The sequence below is a fragment of the Salmo trutta genome, chromosome 14, assembly GCF_901001165.1.
Source record: "Salmo trutta chromosome 14, fSalTru1.1, whole genome shotgun sequence".
Classification (NCBI taxonomy): domain Eukaryota; kingdom Metazoa; phylum Chordata; class Actinopteri; order Salmoniformes; family Salmonidae; genus Salmo; species Salmo trutta.
Window position 1 is genome coordinate 77,302,394 of NC_042970.1, and position 19,303 is coordinate 77,321,696.

Sequence of the window (19,303 nt, forward strand, 5' to 3'; positions counted from 1 at the left end):
TGTAACCTAACCACAGCCATTATAACCTATCTACAGCCATTATAACCTAACTACAGCCATTATAACCTAACTACAGCCATTTTAACCTTACTACAGCCATTGTAACCTAACGACCGCCATTGTAACCTAACTACCGCCATTATAACCTAACTACCGCCATTATAACCTAACTACAGCCATTATAACCTAACTACAGCCATAATAACCTAACTACAGCCATAATAACCTAACTACAGCCATAATAACCTAACTACAGCCATTGTAACCCAACTATAGCCATTGTAACCTAACTACAGCCATTATAACCTAACCACAGCCATTTATAACCTACCACAGCCATTGTAACCTAACTACAACCATTATAACCAACTACAGCCATTATAACCTAAACACAGCCATTGTAACCTAACCACAGCCATTGTAACCTACCACAGCCATTATAACCTAACTACAGCCATTATAACCTAACTAACAGCCATATACCTAACTACAGCCATTATAACCTAACTACAGCCATTGTAACCTAACTACAGCCATTGTAACCTAACCATAGCCATTATAACCTAACTACAGCCCATTATAACCTAACTACAGCCATATAACCTAACTACCAGCCATTATAACCTAACTACGCCATTGTAACCTAACCACAAGCCATTGTAACCTAACTACAGCATTATAACCTAACTCTCAGCCATTCTAACCTAACTACAGCCATTATAACCTAACTACAGCCATTGTAACCTAACTACAGCCACTGTAACCTAACTACAGCCATTGTAACCTAACTACAGCCATTAAAACCTAACTACAGCCATTATAACCTAACTACAGCCATTATAACCTAACTACAGCCATTATAACCCAACTACAGCCATTACAACCTAACTACAGCCATTGTAACCTAACCACAGCCATTATAACCTAACTACAGCCATTATAACCTAACTACAGCCATTATAACCTAACTACAGCCATTATAACCTAACTACAGCCATTGTAACCTAACAACAGCCATTAAAACCTAACTACAGCCATTAAAACCTAACTACAGCCATTATAACCTAACCACAGCCATTATAACCTAACTACAGCCATAATAACCTAACTACAGCCATTATAACCTAACTACAGCCATAATAACCTAACTACCACCATTATAACCTAACCACAGCCATTATAACCTAACTACCACCATTATAACCTAACTACCACCATTATAACCTAACTACAGCCATTATAACCTAACTACAGCCATTATAACCTAACTACAGCCATTATAACCTGACTACCGCCATTATAACCTAACTACAGCCATTATAACCTAACTACAGCCATTATAACCTAACTACCGCCATTATAACCTAACTACAGCCATTATAACCTAACTACAGCCATTATAACCTAACTACAGCCATTATAACCCAACTACAGCCATTACAACCTAACTACAGCCATTGTAACCTAACCACAGCCATTATAACCTAACTACAGCCATTATAACCTAACTACAGCCATTATAACCTAACTACAGCCATAATAACCTAACTACAGCCATTGTAACCTAACAACAGCCATTAAAACCTAACTACAGCCATTAAAACCTAACTACAGCCATTATAACCTAACCACAGCCATTATAACCTAACTACAGCCATAATAACCTAACTACAGCCATTATAACCTAACTACAGCCATAATAACCTAACTACCACCATTATAACCTAACTACAGCCATTATAACCTAACCACAGCCATTATAACCTAACTACCACCATTATAACCTAACTACCACCATTATAACCTAACTACAGCCATTATAACCTAACTACAGCCATTATAACCTAACTACAGCCATTATAACCTAACTACCGCCATTATAACCTAACTACAGCCATTATAACCTAACCACAGCCATTGTAACCTAACTACAGCCATTATAACCTAACTACAGCCATTATAACCTAACTACAGCCATTATAACCTAACTACAGCCATTGTAACCTAACTACAGCCACTGTAACCTAACTACAGCCATTAAAACCTAACTACAGCCATTAAAACCTAACTACAGCCATTATAACCTAACTACAGCCATTATAACCTAACTACAGCCATTATAACCCAACTACAGCCATTACAACCTAACTACAGCCATTGTAACCTAACCACAGCCATTATAACCTAACTACAGCCATTATAACCTAACTACAGCCATTATAACCCAACTACAGCCATTACAACCTAACTACAGCCATTGTAACCTAACCACAGCCATTATAACCTAACTACAGCCATTATAACCTAACTACAGCCATTATAACCTAACTACAGCCATTATAACCTAACTACAGCCATTGTAACCTAACAACAGCCATTAAAACCTAACTACAGCCATTGTAACCTAACCACAGCCATTATAACCTATCTACAGCCATTATAACCTAACTACAGCCATTATAACCTAACTACAGCCATTTTAACCTTACTACAGCCATTGTAACCTAACGACCGCCATTGTAACCTAACTACCGCCATTATAACCTAACTACCGCCATTATAACCTAACTACAGCCATTATAACCTAACTACAGCCATAATAACCTAACTACAGCCATAATAACCTAACTACAGCCATAATAACCTAACTACAGCCATTGTAACCTAACTATAGCCATTGTAACCTAACTACAGCCATTATAACCTAACCACAGCCATTATAACCTAACCACAGCCATTGTAACCTAACTACAACCATTATAACCCAACTACAGCCATTATAACCTAACCACAGCCATTGTAACCTAACCACAGCCATTGTAACCTAACCACAGCCATTATAACCTAACTACAGCCATTATAACCTAACTACAGCCATTATAACCTAACTACAGCCATTATAACCTAACTACAGCCATTGTAACCTAACTACAGCCATTGTAACCTAACCATAGCCATTATAACCTAACTACAGCCATTATAACCTAACTACAGCCATTATAACCTAACTACAGCCATTATAACCTAACTACAGCCATTGTAACCTAACCACAGCCATTGTAACCTAACTACAGCCATTATAACCTAACTACAGCCATTATAACCTAACTACAGCCATTATAACCTAACTACAGCCATTGTAACCTAACTACAGCCACTGTAACCTAACTACAGCCATTAAAACCTAACTACAGCCATTAAAACCTAACTACAGCCATTATAACCTAACTACAGCCATTATAACCTAACTACAGCCATTATAACCCAACTACAGCCATTACAACCTAACTACAGCCATTGTAACCTAACCACAGCCATTATAACCTAACTACAGCCATTATAACCTAACTACAGCCATTATAACCTAACTACAGCCATTATAACCTAACTACAGCCATTGTAACCTAACAACAGCCATTAAAACCTAACTACAGCCATTAAAACCTAACTACAGCCATTATAACCTAACCACAGCCATTATAACCTAACTACAGCCATAATAACCTAACTACAGCCATTATAACCTAACTACAGCCATAATAACCTAACTACCACCATTATAACCTAACTACAGCCATTATAACCTAACCACAGCCATTATAACCTAACTACCACCATTATAACCTAACTACCACCATTATAACCTAACTACAGCCATTATAACCTAACTACAGCCATTATAACCTAACTACAGCCATTATAACCTAACTACCGCCATTATAACCTAACTACAGCCATTATAACCTAACTACAGCCATTATAACCTAACTACCGCCATTATAACCTAACTACAGCCATTATAACCTAACTACAGCCATTATAACCTAACTACAGCCATTATAACCCAACTACAGCCATTACAACCTAACTACAGCCATTGTAACCTAACCACAGCCATTATAACCTAACTACAGCCATTATAACCTAACTACAGCCATTATAACCTAACTACAGCCATTATAACCTAACTACAGCATTGTAACCTAACAACAGCCATTATAACCTAACTACAGCCATTAAAACCTAACTACAGCCATTATAACCTAACCACAGCCATTATAACCTAACTACAGCCATAATAACCTAACTACAGCCATTATAACCTAACTACAGCCATAATAACCTAACTACCACCATTATAACCTAACTACAGCCATTATAACCTAACCACAGCCATTATAACCTAACTACCACCATTATAACCTAACTACCACCATTATAACCTAACTACAGCCATTATAACCTAACTACAGCCATTATAACCTAACTACAGCCATTATAACCTAACTACCGCCATTATAACCTAACTACAGCCATTATAACCTAACTACAGCCATTATAACCTAACTACCGCCATTATAACCTAACTACAGCCATTATAACCTAACTACAGCCATTATAACCTAACTACAGCCATTATAACCTAACTACAGCCATTATAACCTAACTACAGCCATTATAACCTAACTACCGCCATAACAAGGAAGTGCACAATACAGGGAATAGGGTCCCTTTGGGCACATGACTTCAGTCAAAAGTAGAACTGACCTTGAAGTTTCCATCGTGATGGAGTTTGAGGCCCTCAAAGTACCTGGAGGGATCTGGTATCGGAGGATTCAGAATCTTCTTGACCCTGTCGGCACTGAACGGAAATGAAAGGAAGTTGCACTTAACCAACTACAAAACATGATGTTAACTTTGCAATCCGTTGGTGTTAAAATACATCACATTTACAATGGACCCCACCCCCCTCCCTCACTCACACACACACACACACACACACACACACACACACACACACACCACACACACACACACACACACACACACACACACACACACACACACACACACACACTACTCACTTTCCTTTGCAGAGCAACATGGAGACCAGCAGGACCAGTACAACAACAGCTCCCACCACGGTGACCACCACAAAGTCCTGGTCTAGAACATCAGGACTACCTGAGAACAGGACCAGAGGAACAACATAGAACATACTTAGAACATATTTACAACGTACATAACAACACCACTATTTGACTAAAAGATTGGCATAGAAAAGCGTTCTTTCACATTTCTGTCTGTAAGTTTGTTTTGAGCATGTGTCTGCCTATCTAAGAATGAAAGAAAGAAATAGGGAAGGAAGGAAGGATGAAGAAGAAGCTATTTTTCAAGATTCATATGGAAACACACTACTATGCCTGCATTCCAAATGGCAACATATTCCCTGTTTAGTGCAGTACTTTTGGCCCATAGGGCTCTGCACTCTAGGGAACTTTAGGGCCATTTGGGACACAGTCCAACTATATATAGGCCCACATTCAAACGTCTACTAATAACCAATGACATCACGGATGCTGTATTTACCTGTTGGCTTCATCTGGCCCAAAGTGGAGACCCATGATGCACTGGGGCTCCAGTCGCTCCACTGACAGTCTGGGTAATCGTCTGGGTCGGCTCGAACCCTGACTCTGACCTGGTACCTCCTTTCTCTCTCCAGCATGTCAGGGTCCAGGTCAAAATCTGTCTGTTTGTTTGATATGTTCACCTCCACAGCATCCTGCAGTACCACAACATATATGTTTCAGTAGGTGTACTTTTAGATAGTGTACAAAGAGATGTGCACTCTTTCACTGTATTCTCTCTTTCACATCTCTCCCTTTTCCCTCTTGTTATTATGTGTCCTCTGTCTCTCTTCCTCCCCCCTCTCTCTCTCACCTCCCAGTGATGTAGTTCCTGTTTCCACTGTAATTGGAAGTCATAGTTGAATATCATGTCTGAAATGGGAGCTCCTGGTGTCCAGGCGATTGAGGCATTGGTGACAGTCGGCTGGCCAGGGGGATGCATTTTAACTGCCAAACACAAAACAATGTAGTCATAGTAGTACTAATATCACTGTAACAGAACTACTAGTACTAAGATGAATTAGAAATGTTAGTATCAGGTATGAATTAGTATTAAGTTGTATACAGTGCATTCAGAAAGTATTCAGACCCCTTCCCTTTTTCCACATTTTGTTACGATACAGCCTTATTCTAAAATGAATTTAAATCAATCTACACACAACACCCCATAATGACAAAGCGAAAACAGTTATTTTGAAATGTTTGCAAATGTATTAATGTATTAAGCATCCTGTTTCCATTGATCATTCTTGAGATGTTTATACAACTTCATTGGAGTCCACCTGTGGTAAATTCAATTGATTGGACATGATTTGGAAAGGCACACACCTGTCTTTACAAGGTCCCACAGTTGACAGTGCATGTCAGAGCAAAAACCAAGCCATTAGGTCGAAGGAATTGTCCGTAGAGCTCCGAGACAGGATTGTGTCGAGGCACAGATCCAGGGAAGCTTACCAAATAATGTCTGCAGCATTGAAGGTCCCCAAGAACACAGTGGCCTCCTTCATTCTTAAATGGAAGAAGTTTGGAACCACCAAGACGCTTCCTATAGCTGGCCGCCCGGCCAATCTGAGCTGTCTGGGGAGGTGACCAAGAACCCAATGGTCACTCTGACAGAGCTCCAGAGTTCCTCTATGGAGATGGGAAAACCTTCCAGAAGGACAATCATCTATGCAGCACTCCTCAAATCAGGCCTTTATGGTAGAGTAACCAGATAGAAGCCACTCCTCAGTAAAAGGCACGACAGCCCGCTTGGTGTTTACCAAAAGGCACCTAAAAGACTCACACCATGAGAAACAAGATTCTCTGGTCTGATGAAACCAAGATTGAACTCTTTCGCCTGAATGCCAAGCGTCACGTCTGGAGTAAACCTGACACCATCCTTGCGGTGAAGCATGGTGGTGGCAGCATCATGCTGTGGGGATGTTTTTCAGCGGCAGGGACTGGGAGACTAGTCAAGATTGTGGGAAAGATGAACGGAGCCAAGTACAGAGAGATCCTTGATGAAAACCTGCTCCAGAGCACTCAGTACCTCTGATTGGGGCTAAGGTTCACCTTCCAGCATGACCCGAAGCACACAGCGAAGACAATGCAGGAGTGGCTTTGGGACAAGTCTCTGAATGTCCTTGAGTGGCTCAGCCAGAGCCCAGACTTGAACCCGATCGAACATCTCTGGAGAGACCTGAAAATAGCTGTGCAGCAACGCTCCCCATCCAATCTGACAGAACTTGAGAGGATATGCAGAGAAGAATGGGAGAAACTCCCCAAATACATCTGTGCCAAGCTTGTAGCATCATACCCAAGAAGACTCAAGGCTGTAATCGCTACCAAATGTGCCTTAACAAAGTACTGAGTTAAAGGGTCTGAATACTTTTGTAATAATTTTTTTAATATATATACATTTGCAAAAATGTATAAAAAACAGTTTTTGCTTTGTCATTATGGGGTATTGTGTGTAGATTATGAGGGGAAAATTTTTTTTTAATACATTTTAGAATAAGGCTGTAACATAACAAAATGTGGATAAGGTGAAAGGGTCTGAAAACTTTCTGAATGCACTGTAAATTAATAAGCTTTCCAGCATGTTTGTATTGCATTATGTTGTATCATTGTGTATTGATTTTGTGTATTTTGTATGATGACCTCACAAAACCTCATAAAGTTATAGTATCGTATCGTTGTAGTTGGTCTACAATTAATGTAGTACTAGTAGGTTAGTGTCACGTCCTGGCCATAGAGATCTCTTATTCTCTATGGTAGAGTAGGTCAGGGCGTGACTGGGGGGGTTTATCTAGTTCTATGTTGTTTGGTTGTAGTTTCTTTTTTCTATGTTGGGGTTTTTGTATGATCCCCAATTAGAGGCAGCTGGTCATCGTTGTCTCTAATTGGGGATCACATTTAAGTAGTTGTTTTTTCCATCTGTGTTTGTGGGAGATTATTTTGAGTTAGTGCATGTTGCACCCCTTTCGTCACGGTTTGTGTTTTGTTTGTAGTTTGTTTGTTTTGCAAAGTTTCACATTAAAATAAAAGATGTGGAACGATACCCACGATGCGCTTTGGTCTCCTTTCTACGACGAACGTGACAGTTAGTAATAGCTGACACATCGTACATGATATCACTCAAATTACTGTACACTTACTGTGGTTAAATGGTTGATACAGGTAGTTAATATGTATCACATAATCTTCTGCTTGTCCACACCGTACATCAATGGGTATTTCATCATCTTCCCAAAAGAACTGAAAGATAATTTACAGAAGTTCAGTTATCCAGGGTTGTTTGTCTATTGGTCTATATATATGCTGTCATTGTTTTATTATTATTATTATTAGGAAAAAATATTTAAAAAATTACAAATTCCTGGTTAATTTATTCATCCAGATTAATATATTACATTCATGTTATTATTTTTATAATCTGTTTTGAAATCATTGTTTTTATCTATAATACTGCACATATATAACCAAGCATTGGTTTTAACTTGATGTAGTTTTATAAAACTCACAGGATTGCCCTCAAAGACCAGACTGCCGCCTCTCAAAGTGTTGGAACCGCCCAAGGACTTCATCTCACATTGCCTGTAGTTACAACAGTGAACCATTGTTTCAGTTAGCATCCCAAATGGCACCCTATTCCCTATATAGTGCACTACTTTAGACCAGGACTCTATGGGAATAGGGTTCCAGTTACGGTGCATCCTTAGTCTTCTTTACCTTTTAAACCCGGGGTATTCACCATGCAGTGTGCATGGCATGTCTGGGGGCACGCATGGGTTGTTCAACACACATGTGATGTTACTGATGAAGTCATTGACACACTGCAGACCTATGAGAAACAGAGACAAAGAGAGTGAGAGAGGGGAGAGAGGAGAGAGAAACAGAGAAACAGAGACGGAGAGAGTGAGAGAGGAGAGAGAGAGGAGAGAGAAACAGAGACAGAGAGAGAGAAACAGAGAGAGAGAAAAATTATAAGAGTTTTAATATAAGGGTCAATATAATGTTTTATAAGGCTCTATATCATGTTTTATAAGGCTCTATAACATGTTTTATAAGGCTCTATATCATGTTTTATAAGGCTCTATATCATGTTTTATAAGGGTCAATATAATTTTTTATAAGGCTCTATATCATGATTTACAAGGCTCTATAACATGTTTTATAAGGCTCTATAACATGTTTTATAAGGCTCTATATCATGTTTTATAAGGCTCTATAACATGTTTTATAAGGCTCTATAAAATGTTTTATAAGGCTCTATGTCATGTTTTATAAGGCTATATGTAATGTTTTATAAGGCTCTATATCATGTTTTATAAGGCTCTTTATCATGTTTTACAAGAATCTATGTCATGTTTTACAAGACTTTGTGTTATGTTTTCTATATTATGTTCTATAAGGCTATATGTAATGTTTTATAAGGCTCTATATCATGTTTTATAAGGCTCTATATTATGTTTTATAAGGCTCTTTATCATGTTTTACAAGAATCTGTCATGTTTTACAAGACTTTGTGTTATGTTTTACAAGACTCTATATTATGTTCTATAAGGCTCTATGTCATGTTTTTTAAGGATCTATGTCATGTTTTACAAGGCTCTATATCAGGCTCTATGTCATGTTTTACAAGGCTCTATATCATGTTTAATTATACACTGCCGTTCAAAAGTTTGGGGTCACTTAGAAATGTCCTTGTTTTTGAAAGAAAAGCATTTTTTGTCCATTAAAATAACATCAAATTGATCAGAAACACTGTGTAGACATTGTTAATGTTGTAAATTACTATTGTTGCTGGAAACAGATGATTTTTTATGGAATATCTACATAGGCGTACAGAGGCCTTTTATCAGCAACCATCACTCCTGTGTTCCAATGGCACGTTGTGTTATCTAATCCAAGTTTATAATTTTAAAAGGCTAATTGATCATTAGAAAACCCTTTTGCAATTATGTTAGCACAGCTGGAAACTGTTGTTCTGATTAAAGAAGCAATAAAACTGGCCTTCTTTAGACTAGTTGAGTATCTGGAGCATCAGCATTTGTGGGTTCAATTACAGGCTCAAAATGGCCAGAAACAAATAACTTTCTTCTGAGACTCATTTTTACATTTACATTTACATTTGTCAGTCTATTCTTGTTCTGGGAAATGAAGGCTATTCCATGCGAGAAATTGCCAAGAAACTGAAGATCTCATACAACGCTGTGTACTACTCCCTTCACAGAACAGCGCAAACTGGCTCTAACCAGAATAGAAAGAGGAGTGGGAGGCCCTGGTGCACAACTGAGCAAGAGGACAAGTACATTAGAGTGTCTAATTTGAGAAACAGATGCCTCACAAGTCCTCAACTGGCAGTTTCATTAAATAGTACCCGCAAAACACCAGTCTCAATGTCAACAGTGAAGAGGCAACTCCGGGATGCTGGCCTTCTGAAAAACAGCTTCTATCTCAAGGCCATCAGACTGTTAAATAGCCATCACTAGCACAGAGAGGCTGCTGCCTACATGCAGACTTGAAATCATTGGCCACTTTAATAATTGGAATAATAGTCACTTTAATAATGTCATTTTAATAATGTTTCATGTCTTGCATTACTCATCTCATATGTATATACTGTATTCTATACTATCTATTGCATCTTGCCAATGCAGCTCTGTCATTGCTTATCCATATATTTATATTTGTATATTCTTATTCCATTCCTTTACTTAGATTTGTGTGTATTCGGTATCTGTTGTGGAATTGTTAGATATTACTTGTTTGCTGCACTGTCAGAACTAGAAGCACAAGCATTTTGCTACACTCACAATAACATCTGCTAGCCATCTGTATGTGACCAATACAATTTGATTTGATTTGATTTACTGCAAGTCCCAAAGAAAACAGGAGCTGCCTCCACTATCCAGCACCATTTCAACTTCAACATTTCATCATCATCAAATCACCTCTGCTTAGTCTAATACAGTGACAACTACAAGATACCCCCCCCCCCCCCAAAACAAATGTGTCCAATCAACATAAGCTGAATATGATGTGGCTGTCCATGGTTCTGATTTATGTGTGCATTCGTGCAAGTAGAAAAACATGTTGACCCCACTCTACTTGTAGAGAAACACCAATGCCATCCTCCTCTCTTTCATGTTGACGAAACGTTCTGTCATACAGTACAAGCTTATTTTTTTGTCCTAGGCTACCTGGCTAAAACACTTGCTTGAACTTCCATCCTCTCAGGCCAGGTTCACAACAATGTATGAATTAATGGTTGGATCGGAATTGCCGTTGGCCAATACGGAGAATTAAGTAAATCCAAAAGTCCAAATCCCTATCTCCGTCAATGGCTAATTTAGGAGGACAACAACACAACAAAACACACAACAATTCAGTTGTTTCTGTTAATGATGTATACTCTCAAAGCGTTTTGATAGGAGAGATGCCAAATCCAAGCTGGCTTCCCTTGATACTTTTCTTTCTTTTTTCCAGGACCATTCACAGTTGAGCTCACCCAGTTTAGCTCAACGCTCCTCCAGGGGAAGTTAGCATTTTGTTCTGGGGGGGATGATATTTCTCACTCATCATTATTCATGGTAGCATCCACATTAGAAGTGTTTGGAAACATGCTCTATTCTTATTTACAGTAAAAGTAACTCCAAAATGACAAAATACATTATTTACCATTCATTTCTATTAGGCACAAAATAATAACACATTTATAGAGTCACAAGCTTGATGTAATCATTGTGTGCTATGAATATGGGACCAAATACAAAACTTTTTACTACTTTAACACACATTAAAGTACTTTTGGTCGCCTAAAATGGGTAGACAAAAAGTGCTGTAGTTTCTAAAAAGGTTCACCCGATATGGTTGAAAATACACTCAAATTAAAGCTGACAGTCTGCACTTTAACCTCGTAGTCATTATAAATGTGCTTGTAATGCATTATGAAGGGTATTGATGACTTACAGGACTGTGGTTGGCTGGAGCAGGTTAGTAGGGGGAGGAGCAGGATGACATAGAGACACCATAGAACCTCCATTATGACTTCTTCCTGGTCCTTTTTCTCATTCTAGAACACAGTAGGAGACATGACCTTTAGCAACAGGTGACAGGTGGCTTAGTGTTCCAAATGGTACCCTATTTCTTATATAGGGCACTACTTTTGACCAGGGCTCATTGGGCAATGGTCAAAAGTAGTGAACTATGTAGGGAATAGGATGCCATTTGGGATGGAAGAAAAACTGAAGCATAAGAGAGAAGAAAAAGTACAATTTTCTATGTCTGTCTGCGTGGTGTGTTTTTTCCGTGAAAGTAGATCAAGTGTTATCAGTTTCACCGTAGCCACACACGCATACACACACACACACGCACAGTGAAAGCCACAGAAACTGAACAGGTGTGCAAGTGGGAGAGGGATCCATACATCCTTATTTACAGAATAGAAACTTATTAGGTCACATAAGGAGAAATACATGTCAGATATAATTAACATCTAGTGAATACAAAGTATCATCTGTTTTACTGTTACGCATATCAGTAGACATGAAGGTTATTTGCATAAAACATCTTATTAACAAAGTTGCATTTGTTTAAACGAACCTTTCGTACACACCGGTATGCCAGAAATAAGCCAAGCACAAACTTAAACACTGTAAACCCATTTAGTATGTTATTTACATTTGCATAGCATTTTAGGTGCATTTCAAACATTTACATTTTTTAATATTGCAGATATTTTGTCTCTTACCTTTAGATTTTGAACGGCCCAAGCTGGACAGCTTGTGTCATTGGATGAGCTGTGATGGAACTAGATAAAACACATGGAAAGGGTTGGATGAAGGATGATAGCTGGACTGATGATGTTACTAACTATGATGTTACTCCAACTCTAGTGAGGCTGACACATGAGAGTCTCTCTCTCTCTCTCTCTCTCTCTCTCTCTCTCTCTCTCTCTCTCTCTCTCTCTCTCTCTCTCTCTCTCCCTCCCTCTCTCTCTCTCTCTCCCTCTCTCTCTCTCTCTCTCTCTCTCTCTCTCTCTCTCTCTCTCTCTCTCTCTCTCTCTCTCTCTCTCTTTCTCTCATGTAGGACCTTACTGACCACATCATCGGATGAACAGCATGTTCAGACCTATATCTGAGAAGATATATATAGTTCCCATAGCTATACATGGGCACTGTGCTGTTTGCTACCATTCTCTCATGTGGGGTTTTCTTAGTAAAAGGTCACTGTGGTTAGAGAGACTGATGTTATGTTCAGCCTGAGGTGTGAAGTTTCCACTCCTTTTAAAAAAAAACAACCACCTAAAAACAACCACCTAAAAACAACCACCTAACAACAACCACCTAAAAACAACCACCTAACAACAACCACCTAAAAACAACCACCTAAAAACAACCACCTAAAAACAACCACCTAAAAACAACCACCTAAAAACAACCACCTAACAGGTACAAGATGTGTTGAAACGGTGAAGAAGAAGAAGAAGATTGTGATGATGATAATGAATGACCTGGATGATATGTTAGTGCAGGGCTGGGACAAAAGCATGCACATCCTGTGTGGCTATAATGCTTCTACAAGGAATACCAGTACTGCGTAACATTGGTCATTCCTTTGAACTGTTTGTAACAAATTGATAGGTGGTTGAAGGTTGCGCAAGAGCGAAATGTTTATATCAGAGGATGGCTCATAATAATGCATTGAATGGAGTTAATGGAATGGTATCAAACACATGTAATCAGTGTGTCAGATGTGTTTGATACCCTTCCATTAATTCTGTTCCAGCCATTACTATGAGTCTGTCCTCCGATTAAAAGAGCCACCAGCCACCACTGGTTTCTGTACATTGTTAGCTGTGAAGCCTTCTGATGTCGTGTTCGATGTCAAATGTACCAACAGTCCTGTGTGTCCCAATTCAGGGCTTTCCAGCCCTAACCTGGTAGCCTGGTCCCAGATCAGGGCTTTCCTGCCTTAACCTGATAGACTGGTACCAGATCAGGGCTTTTCCTGTCTTAACCCACAAGCCTGGTCCCAGATCAGGGCTTTCCTCCCTTAACCTGATAGTCTGGTCGCAGATCAGGGCTTTCCTGTCTTAAACTGAAAGCAGAGAACATACACACACATGCATGGCCACGCAAGCTAACACACACACATTATACATGCACACACACACACACACACACACACACACACACACACACACACACACACACACACACACACACACACACACACATATTGTGCATGCACGCACACACAAGCGCATTCTGCATGCATGAACACACACAGTACTCACGCACACATGCATACACACACACACACACACACACACACACACACACACACACACACACACACACGCACACACACACACACAAAGGGGCTGCAGGTAAGAAAACCACAACGTCCTCGTTTCCCAGAATGTTTACAAGCTGTTTCCAATAACAAACAAACCGCAAACCACTAACACCCCCGTCCCTCCTCCTCTCTTCTCTACCTCTCTTCTCATCCTCTGCCAAACCAAACCTCAAACTAACACCCCCTCCATTCGTCTTCTTATCGTGTACACCTCTCCCCTCCTCCCCTTCACCCTCCCTATCTTCTCTCTGACTTCCTTTCCACCAACACTCACTCCCTGACTCCCCCCTCACCTCCCCCTCCTGTCTTTGACTTCCTCTGTACCTGTGGCTGGGTGTGTACATCCTGTCCTACTTAAACACTGGACCAAATCAACCCCTAGGTTACATTCTAACAGGCACCCTATATAGTGCACTATATACCCTAGAGGCCCTGGTTAAAAGTAGTACACAATATAAGGAATAGGGTGCCACAATGAGGACAGTGGTCTCCAGTTAAGCCCTACTGGAAGCCCACAAGGTGTGCAGGGTTTTGCTCCAGGTCTATTTGAACATCCTGTCCTACTAAACCCAGACCCTAATCAAAGCCTAGCCCCCTCCGTAATGAAGCCCTAATCAACCCCAAGCCCCTTCATAATGAAGCCCAAATCAGCTCCTAGCCCCCTCCATAATGAAGGCCTAATCAGCTCATAGCCCCCTTCATAATGAAGCCCTAATCAGCTCCTAGCCCCCTCCATAATGAAGCCCTAATCAGCTCCTAGCCCCCTCCATAATGAAGCCCTAATCAGCTCCTAGCCCCCTCCATAATGAAGCCCTAATCAGCTCCTAGCCCCCTCCATAATGAAGCCTTAATCAGCTCCTAGCCCCCTCCATAATGAAGCCCTAATCAGCTCCTAGCCCCCTCCATAATGAAGATTGAATCAACTCCTAGCCCCCTCCATAATGAAGCCCTAATCAGCTCCTAGCCCACTCCATAATGAAGCACTAATCAGCTCCTAGCCCCCGCCATAATGAAGCCTTAATCAGCTCCTAGTCCCCTCCATAATGAAGCCCTAATCAGCTCCTAGCCCCCTCCATAATGAAGCCCTAATCAGCTCCAAGCCCCCTCCATAATGAAGCCCTAATCAGCTCCTAGCCCCTTCCATAATGAAGATTGAATCAACTCCTAGCCCCCTCCATAATGAAGTCATAATCAGCTCCTAGCCCCCTCCATAATGAAGCCCTAATGAGCTCCTAGCCCCCTCCATAATGAAGCCCGAATCAGCTCCTAGCCCCCTCCATAATGAAGATTGAATCAACTCCTAGCCCCCTCCATAATGAAGCCCTAATCAGCTCCAAGCCCCCTCCATAATGAAGCCCTAATCAGCTCCTAGCCCCCTCCATAATGAAGCCCTACTCAGCTCCTAGCCCCCTCCATAATGAAGATTGAATCAACTCCTAGCCCCTCCATAATGAAGCCCTAATCAGCTCCTAGCCCCCTCCATAATGAAGCCCGAATCAGCTCCTAGCCCCCTCCATAATGAAGATTGAATCAACTCCTAGCCCCCTCCATAATGAAGCCCTAATCAGCTCCTAGCCCCCTCCATAATGAAGCCCTAATCAGCTCCTAGCCACCTCCATAATGAAGCCCTAATCAGCTCCTAGCCCCCTCCATAATAAACCCTAATCAGCTCCTAGCCCCCTCCATAATGAAGCCCTAATCAGCTCCTAGCCCCCTCCATAATGAAGCCCTAATCAGCTCCTAGCCCCCTCCATAATGAAGCCCTAATCAGCTCCTAGCCCCCTCCATAAAGAAGCCCTAATCAGCTCCTAGCCCCCTCCATAATGAAACCCTAATCAGCTCCTAGCCCCCTCCATAATGAAGCCCTAATCAACTCCTAGCCCCTTCCATAATGAAGCCCTAATCAGCTCCTAGCCCCCTCCATAATGAAACCCTAATCAGCTCCTAGCCCCCTCCATAATGAAACCCTAATCAGCTCCTAGCCCCCTCCATAATGAAACCCTAATCAGCTCCTAGCCCCCTCCATAATGAAACCCTAATCAGCTCCTAGCCCCCTCCATAATTAAGTCCTAATCAGCTCCTAGCCCCCTCCATAATGAAGCCCTAATCAGCTCCTAGCCCCCTCCATAATGAAGCCATAATCAGCTCCTAGCCCCCTCCATAATGAAGCCATAATCAGCTCCTAGCCCCCTCCATAATGAAGCCCTAATCAGCTCCTAGCCCCCTCCATAATGAAGCCCAAATCAGCTCCTAGCCCCCTCCATAATGAAGATTGAATCAACTCCTAGCCCCCTCCATAATGAAGCCCTAGTCAGCTCCTAGCCCCCTCCATAATGAAGCCCGAATCAGCTCCTAGCCCCCTCCATAATGAAACCCTAATCAGCTCCTAGCCCCCTCCATAATGAAGCCCTAATCAGCTCCAAGCCCCCTCCATAATGAAGCCCTAATCAGCTCCTAGCCCCCTCCATAATGAAGCCATAATCAGCTCCTAGCCCCCTCCATAATGAAACCCTAATCAGCTCCTAGCCCCCTCCATAATGAAGCCCTAATCAGCTCCTAGCCCCCTCCACAATGAAGCCCTAATCAGCTCCTAGCCCCCTTCATAATGAAGCCCTAATCAGCTCCTAGCCCCCTCCATAATGAAACCCTAATCAGCTCCTAGCCCCCTCCATAATGAAGCCCTAATCAGCTCCTAGCCCCCTCCATAATGAAGCCCTAATCAGCTCCTAGCCCCCTCCATAATGAAACCCTAATCAGCTCCTAGCCCCCTCCATAATGAAACCCTAATCAGCTCCTAGCCCCCTCCATAATGAAGCCCTAATCAGCTCCTAGCCCCCTCCATAATGAAGCCCTAATCAGCTCCTAGCCCCCTCCATAATGAAGCCCTAATCAGCTCCTAGCCCCCTCCATAATGAAGCCCTAATGAGCTCCTAGCCCCCTCCATAATGAAGCCCTAATCAGCTCCTAGCCCCCTCCATAATGAAGCCATAATCAGCTCCTAGCCCCCTCCATAATGAAGCCATAATCAGCTCCTAGCCCTCTCCATAATGAAGCCATAATCAGGTCCTAGCCCCCTCCACAATGAAGCCCTAATCAGCTCCTAGCCCCCTCCATAATGAAGCCCTAATCAGCTCCTAGCCCCCTCCATAATGAAGCCCAAATCAGCTCCTAGCCCCCTCCATAATGAAACCCTAATCAGCTCCTAGCCCCCTCCATAATGAAGCCCTAATCAGCTCCAATCACCCTCCATAATGAAGCCATAATCAGCTCCTAGCCCCCTCCATAATGAAGCCCTAATCAGCTCCTAGCCCCCTCCATAATGAAGCCCTAATCAGCTCCAATCCCCCTCCATAATGAAGCCATAATCAGCTCCTAGCCCCCTCCATAATGAAGCCCTAATCAGCTCCTAGCCCCCTCCATAATGAAGCCCTAATCAGCCCCTAGCCCCCTACACACATACTCCCTAATCAGCCCCTAGCCTCTTCCACAATGAGGACAGTGGTCTTCAACCTTCTTCTAGAGATCTAAAGGGTTTGCAGGGTTTTGGTGCAGCCCAGCACTAACACAGAACAAAAAACCTGCAAAAATAATGCACAAAGCCTGAAAAAGTGAACAAAAGCATGGTCTTCTCCGGGACCAGGATGGAAGAATCCTGTCCTAGCGCATAGCCTAGACACATTTCATCAGCCCCAAAGGATGGGAGAGGTGTATGCAATATTGTAACAGCTTCGCTCTCTGTGTGTCTCTTCAGTGATAATAGTCATCATCATCATCAACACTACCGTGATCATGACCTCTGTTTAATACTGTGTAATACTGTGTCTTCCAAATGATCACAGTCAAACCCACACATGGGCAAACACACAGGCAGAGTAGCTTTTCTTGATTGAACAACAAATGTAATCCATAACCACCTGAATACATCATAGATGTTGGAGCTTCATTTGAGCCAGTTTGCTACAGCAGGAAAATTATCCTGCAGCAACTGGAAATGTGAATTATTATGTAGATTATAGTTATATGGATTATGGATATTTGTTGTTGGGGATGATACATTTTTCGATAGGGCAAATCAAGTCTGACATTTTAAATTGGAGATTACAAGCCTTAATGAACCTTGAATACACTACAAGTTTGCATTTTCTACTGTGCAGGAAAATCAGCAACAAAAGAGTGATCAAATTAAGATCCTACATCTGTATATGAATATTCAGAGAGCACTAGTCAAAGAGAGCCTTACCTTGTATAGTGGACCTTCTTGTAGTCTCAGAAACACCGGCTTCTCAATGCTCTACGTTTGAGTTTCGTTTCACTCTGAACTGAAGGACAAGTGCTTAATGATGAATCAGTTTCTTGTCTCTCAATTAGTCACCACTGAATGATTCAACCCCATTAATGACGAAAAACGTCTGCCCGCCTCCTCTGAGAAGTAAATGAGTGAACAGAAAAGTGATTGCTGACTGAAAAGGAATTTCTGTGGCTTCAGTTAGTTTCAACTGAAACCACATGCGTCATCAACGCTGCTATCTGTACTTGTCAGAAACTGGGATTAAAACAAAAATATTACATTTTTCAGTTGTTCTTCTGTTCTTGTTACTTTTTTCTAAAGCGTCCAATGTGACTTCTGTTATTGTGAAATGTTGAGATGATGTAAAGTGTAAAATTAGAACATTTTATGTTTTTATTCCTTTCTGGAAATAACCGGTGCAAAAGCTTTGAAAGTGCCGTGTGTGGCGAGTGAGGTAGTGAAAGAGACAGACAGACCAAATAACACGTTTTGCTGCCATCAAGTGGACAAAGTATAACTAGAGTATGGACTTGGTGTAACAACTAGTTGATTTTCCACAGGTGCTTTTCTCCTCCACAAGCAACTATGAAAAGAGACTGTTCATTACATGTTAGTCTTCCTTCAACCGTATCCAGGTGCTTTATTTATACAGCAAAAGGATAAAGAGGTTTAATAGTTATTATAGAACTTATTTTTAATATCAGATACAAACAAAAATTCAACCATGTTCTTAACAAATTAAAGATTTGATTACACCATC

The 19,303-nt window shown here is 41.2% G+C and overlaps 1 protein-coding gene across 3 annotated transcripts; it reads right to left on the bottom strand.

The window, feature by feature from the left end:
• Positions 1-4,503: 4,503 nt before the first annotated feature.
• On the bottom strand, positions 4,504-18,717 carry LOC115147446 (interleukin-2 receptor subunit beta-like). Of its 3 annotated transcripts, XM_029689688.1 has the most exons (10): positions 18,496-18,717; positions 12,646-12,705; positions 11,865-11,967; positions 8,622-8,733; positions 8,414-8,486; positions 8,048-8,147; positions 5,722-5,855; positions 5,371-5,563; positions 4,866-4,965; positions 4,504-4,642 (listed from the first exon to the last, which is right to left on the bottom strand). In XM_029689688.1, the coding sequence occupies exons 3-10, from the start codon at positions 11,935-11,937 to the stop codon at positions 4,528-4,530; spliced, it is 900 nt and encodes a 299-aa protein (XP_029545548.1). In that variant the 5' UTR covers positions 11,938-11,967; positions 12,646-12,705; positions 18,496-18,717; the 3' UTR covers positions 4,504-4,527. The 3 variants fall into 3 exon arrangements, with proteins under 3 accessions (XP_029545548.1, XP_029545549.1, XP_029545550.1); XM_029689689.1 differs by lacking the exon at positions 12,646-12,705; XM_029689690.1 differs by lacking the exon at positions 18,496-18,717 and having other exon boundaries at positions 12,646-12,793.
• Positions 18,718-19,303: the final 586 nt, after the last annotated feature.

Coding starts and splice junctions, on each gene's coding strand:
- LOC115147446 (XM_029689689.1), bottom strand. CDS start 11,937: ATGGAGGTTCTATGGTGTCTCTATGTCATCCTGCTCCTCCCCCTACTA. Junction 8,487..8,621: donor GAATACCCCGGGTTTAAAAG/GTAAAGAAGACT, acceptor TTGTAACTACAG/GCAATGTGAGATGAAGTCCT. Junction 8,148..8,413: donor TGGTCTTTGAGGGCAATCCT/GTGAGTTTTATA, acceptor ATTATCTTTCAG/TTCTTTTGGGAAGATGATGA.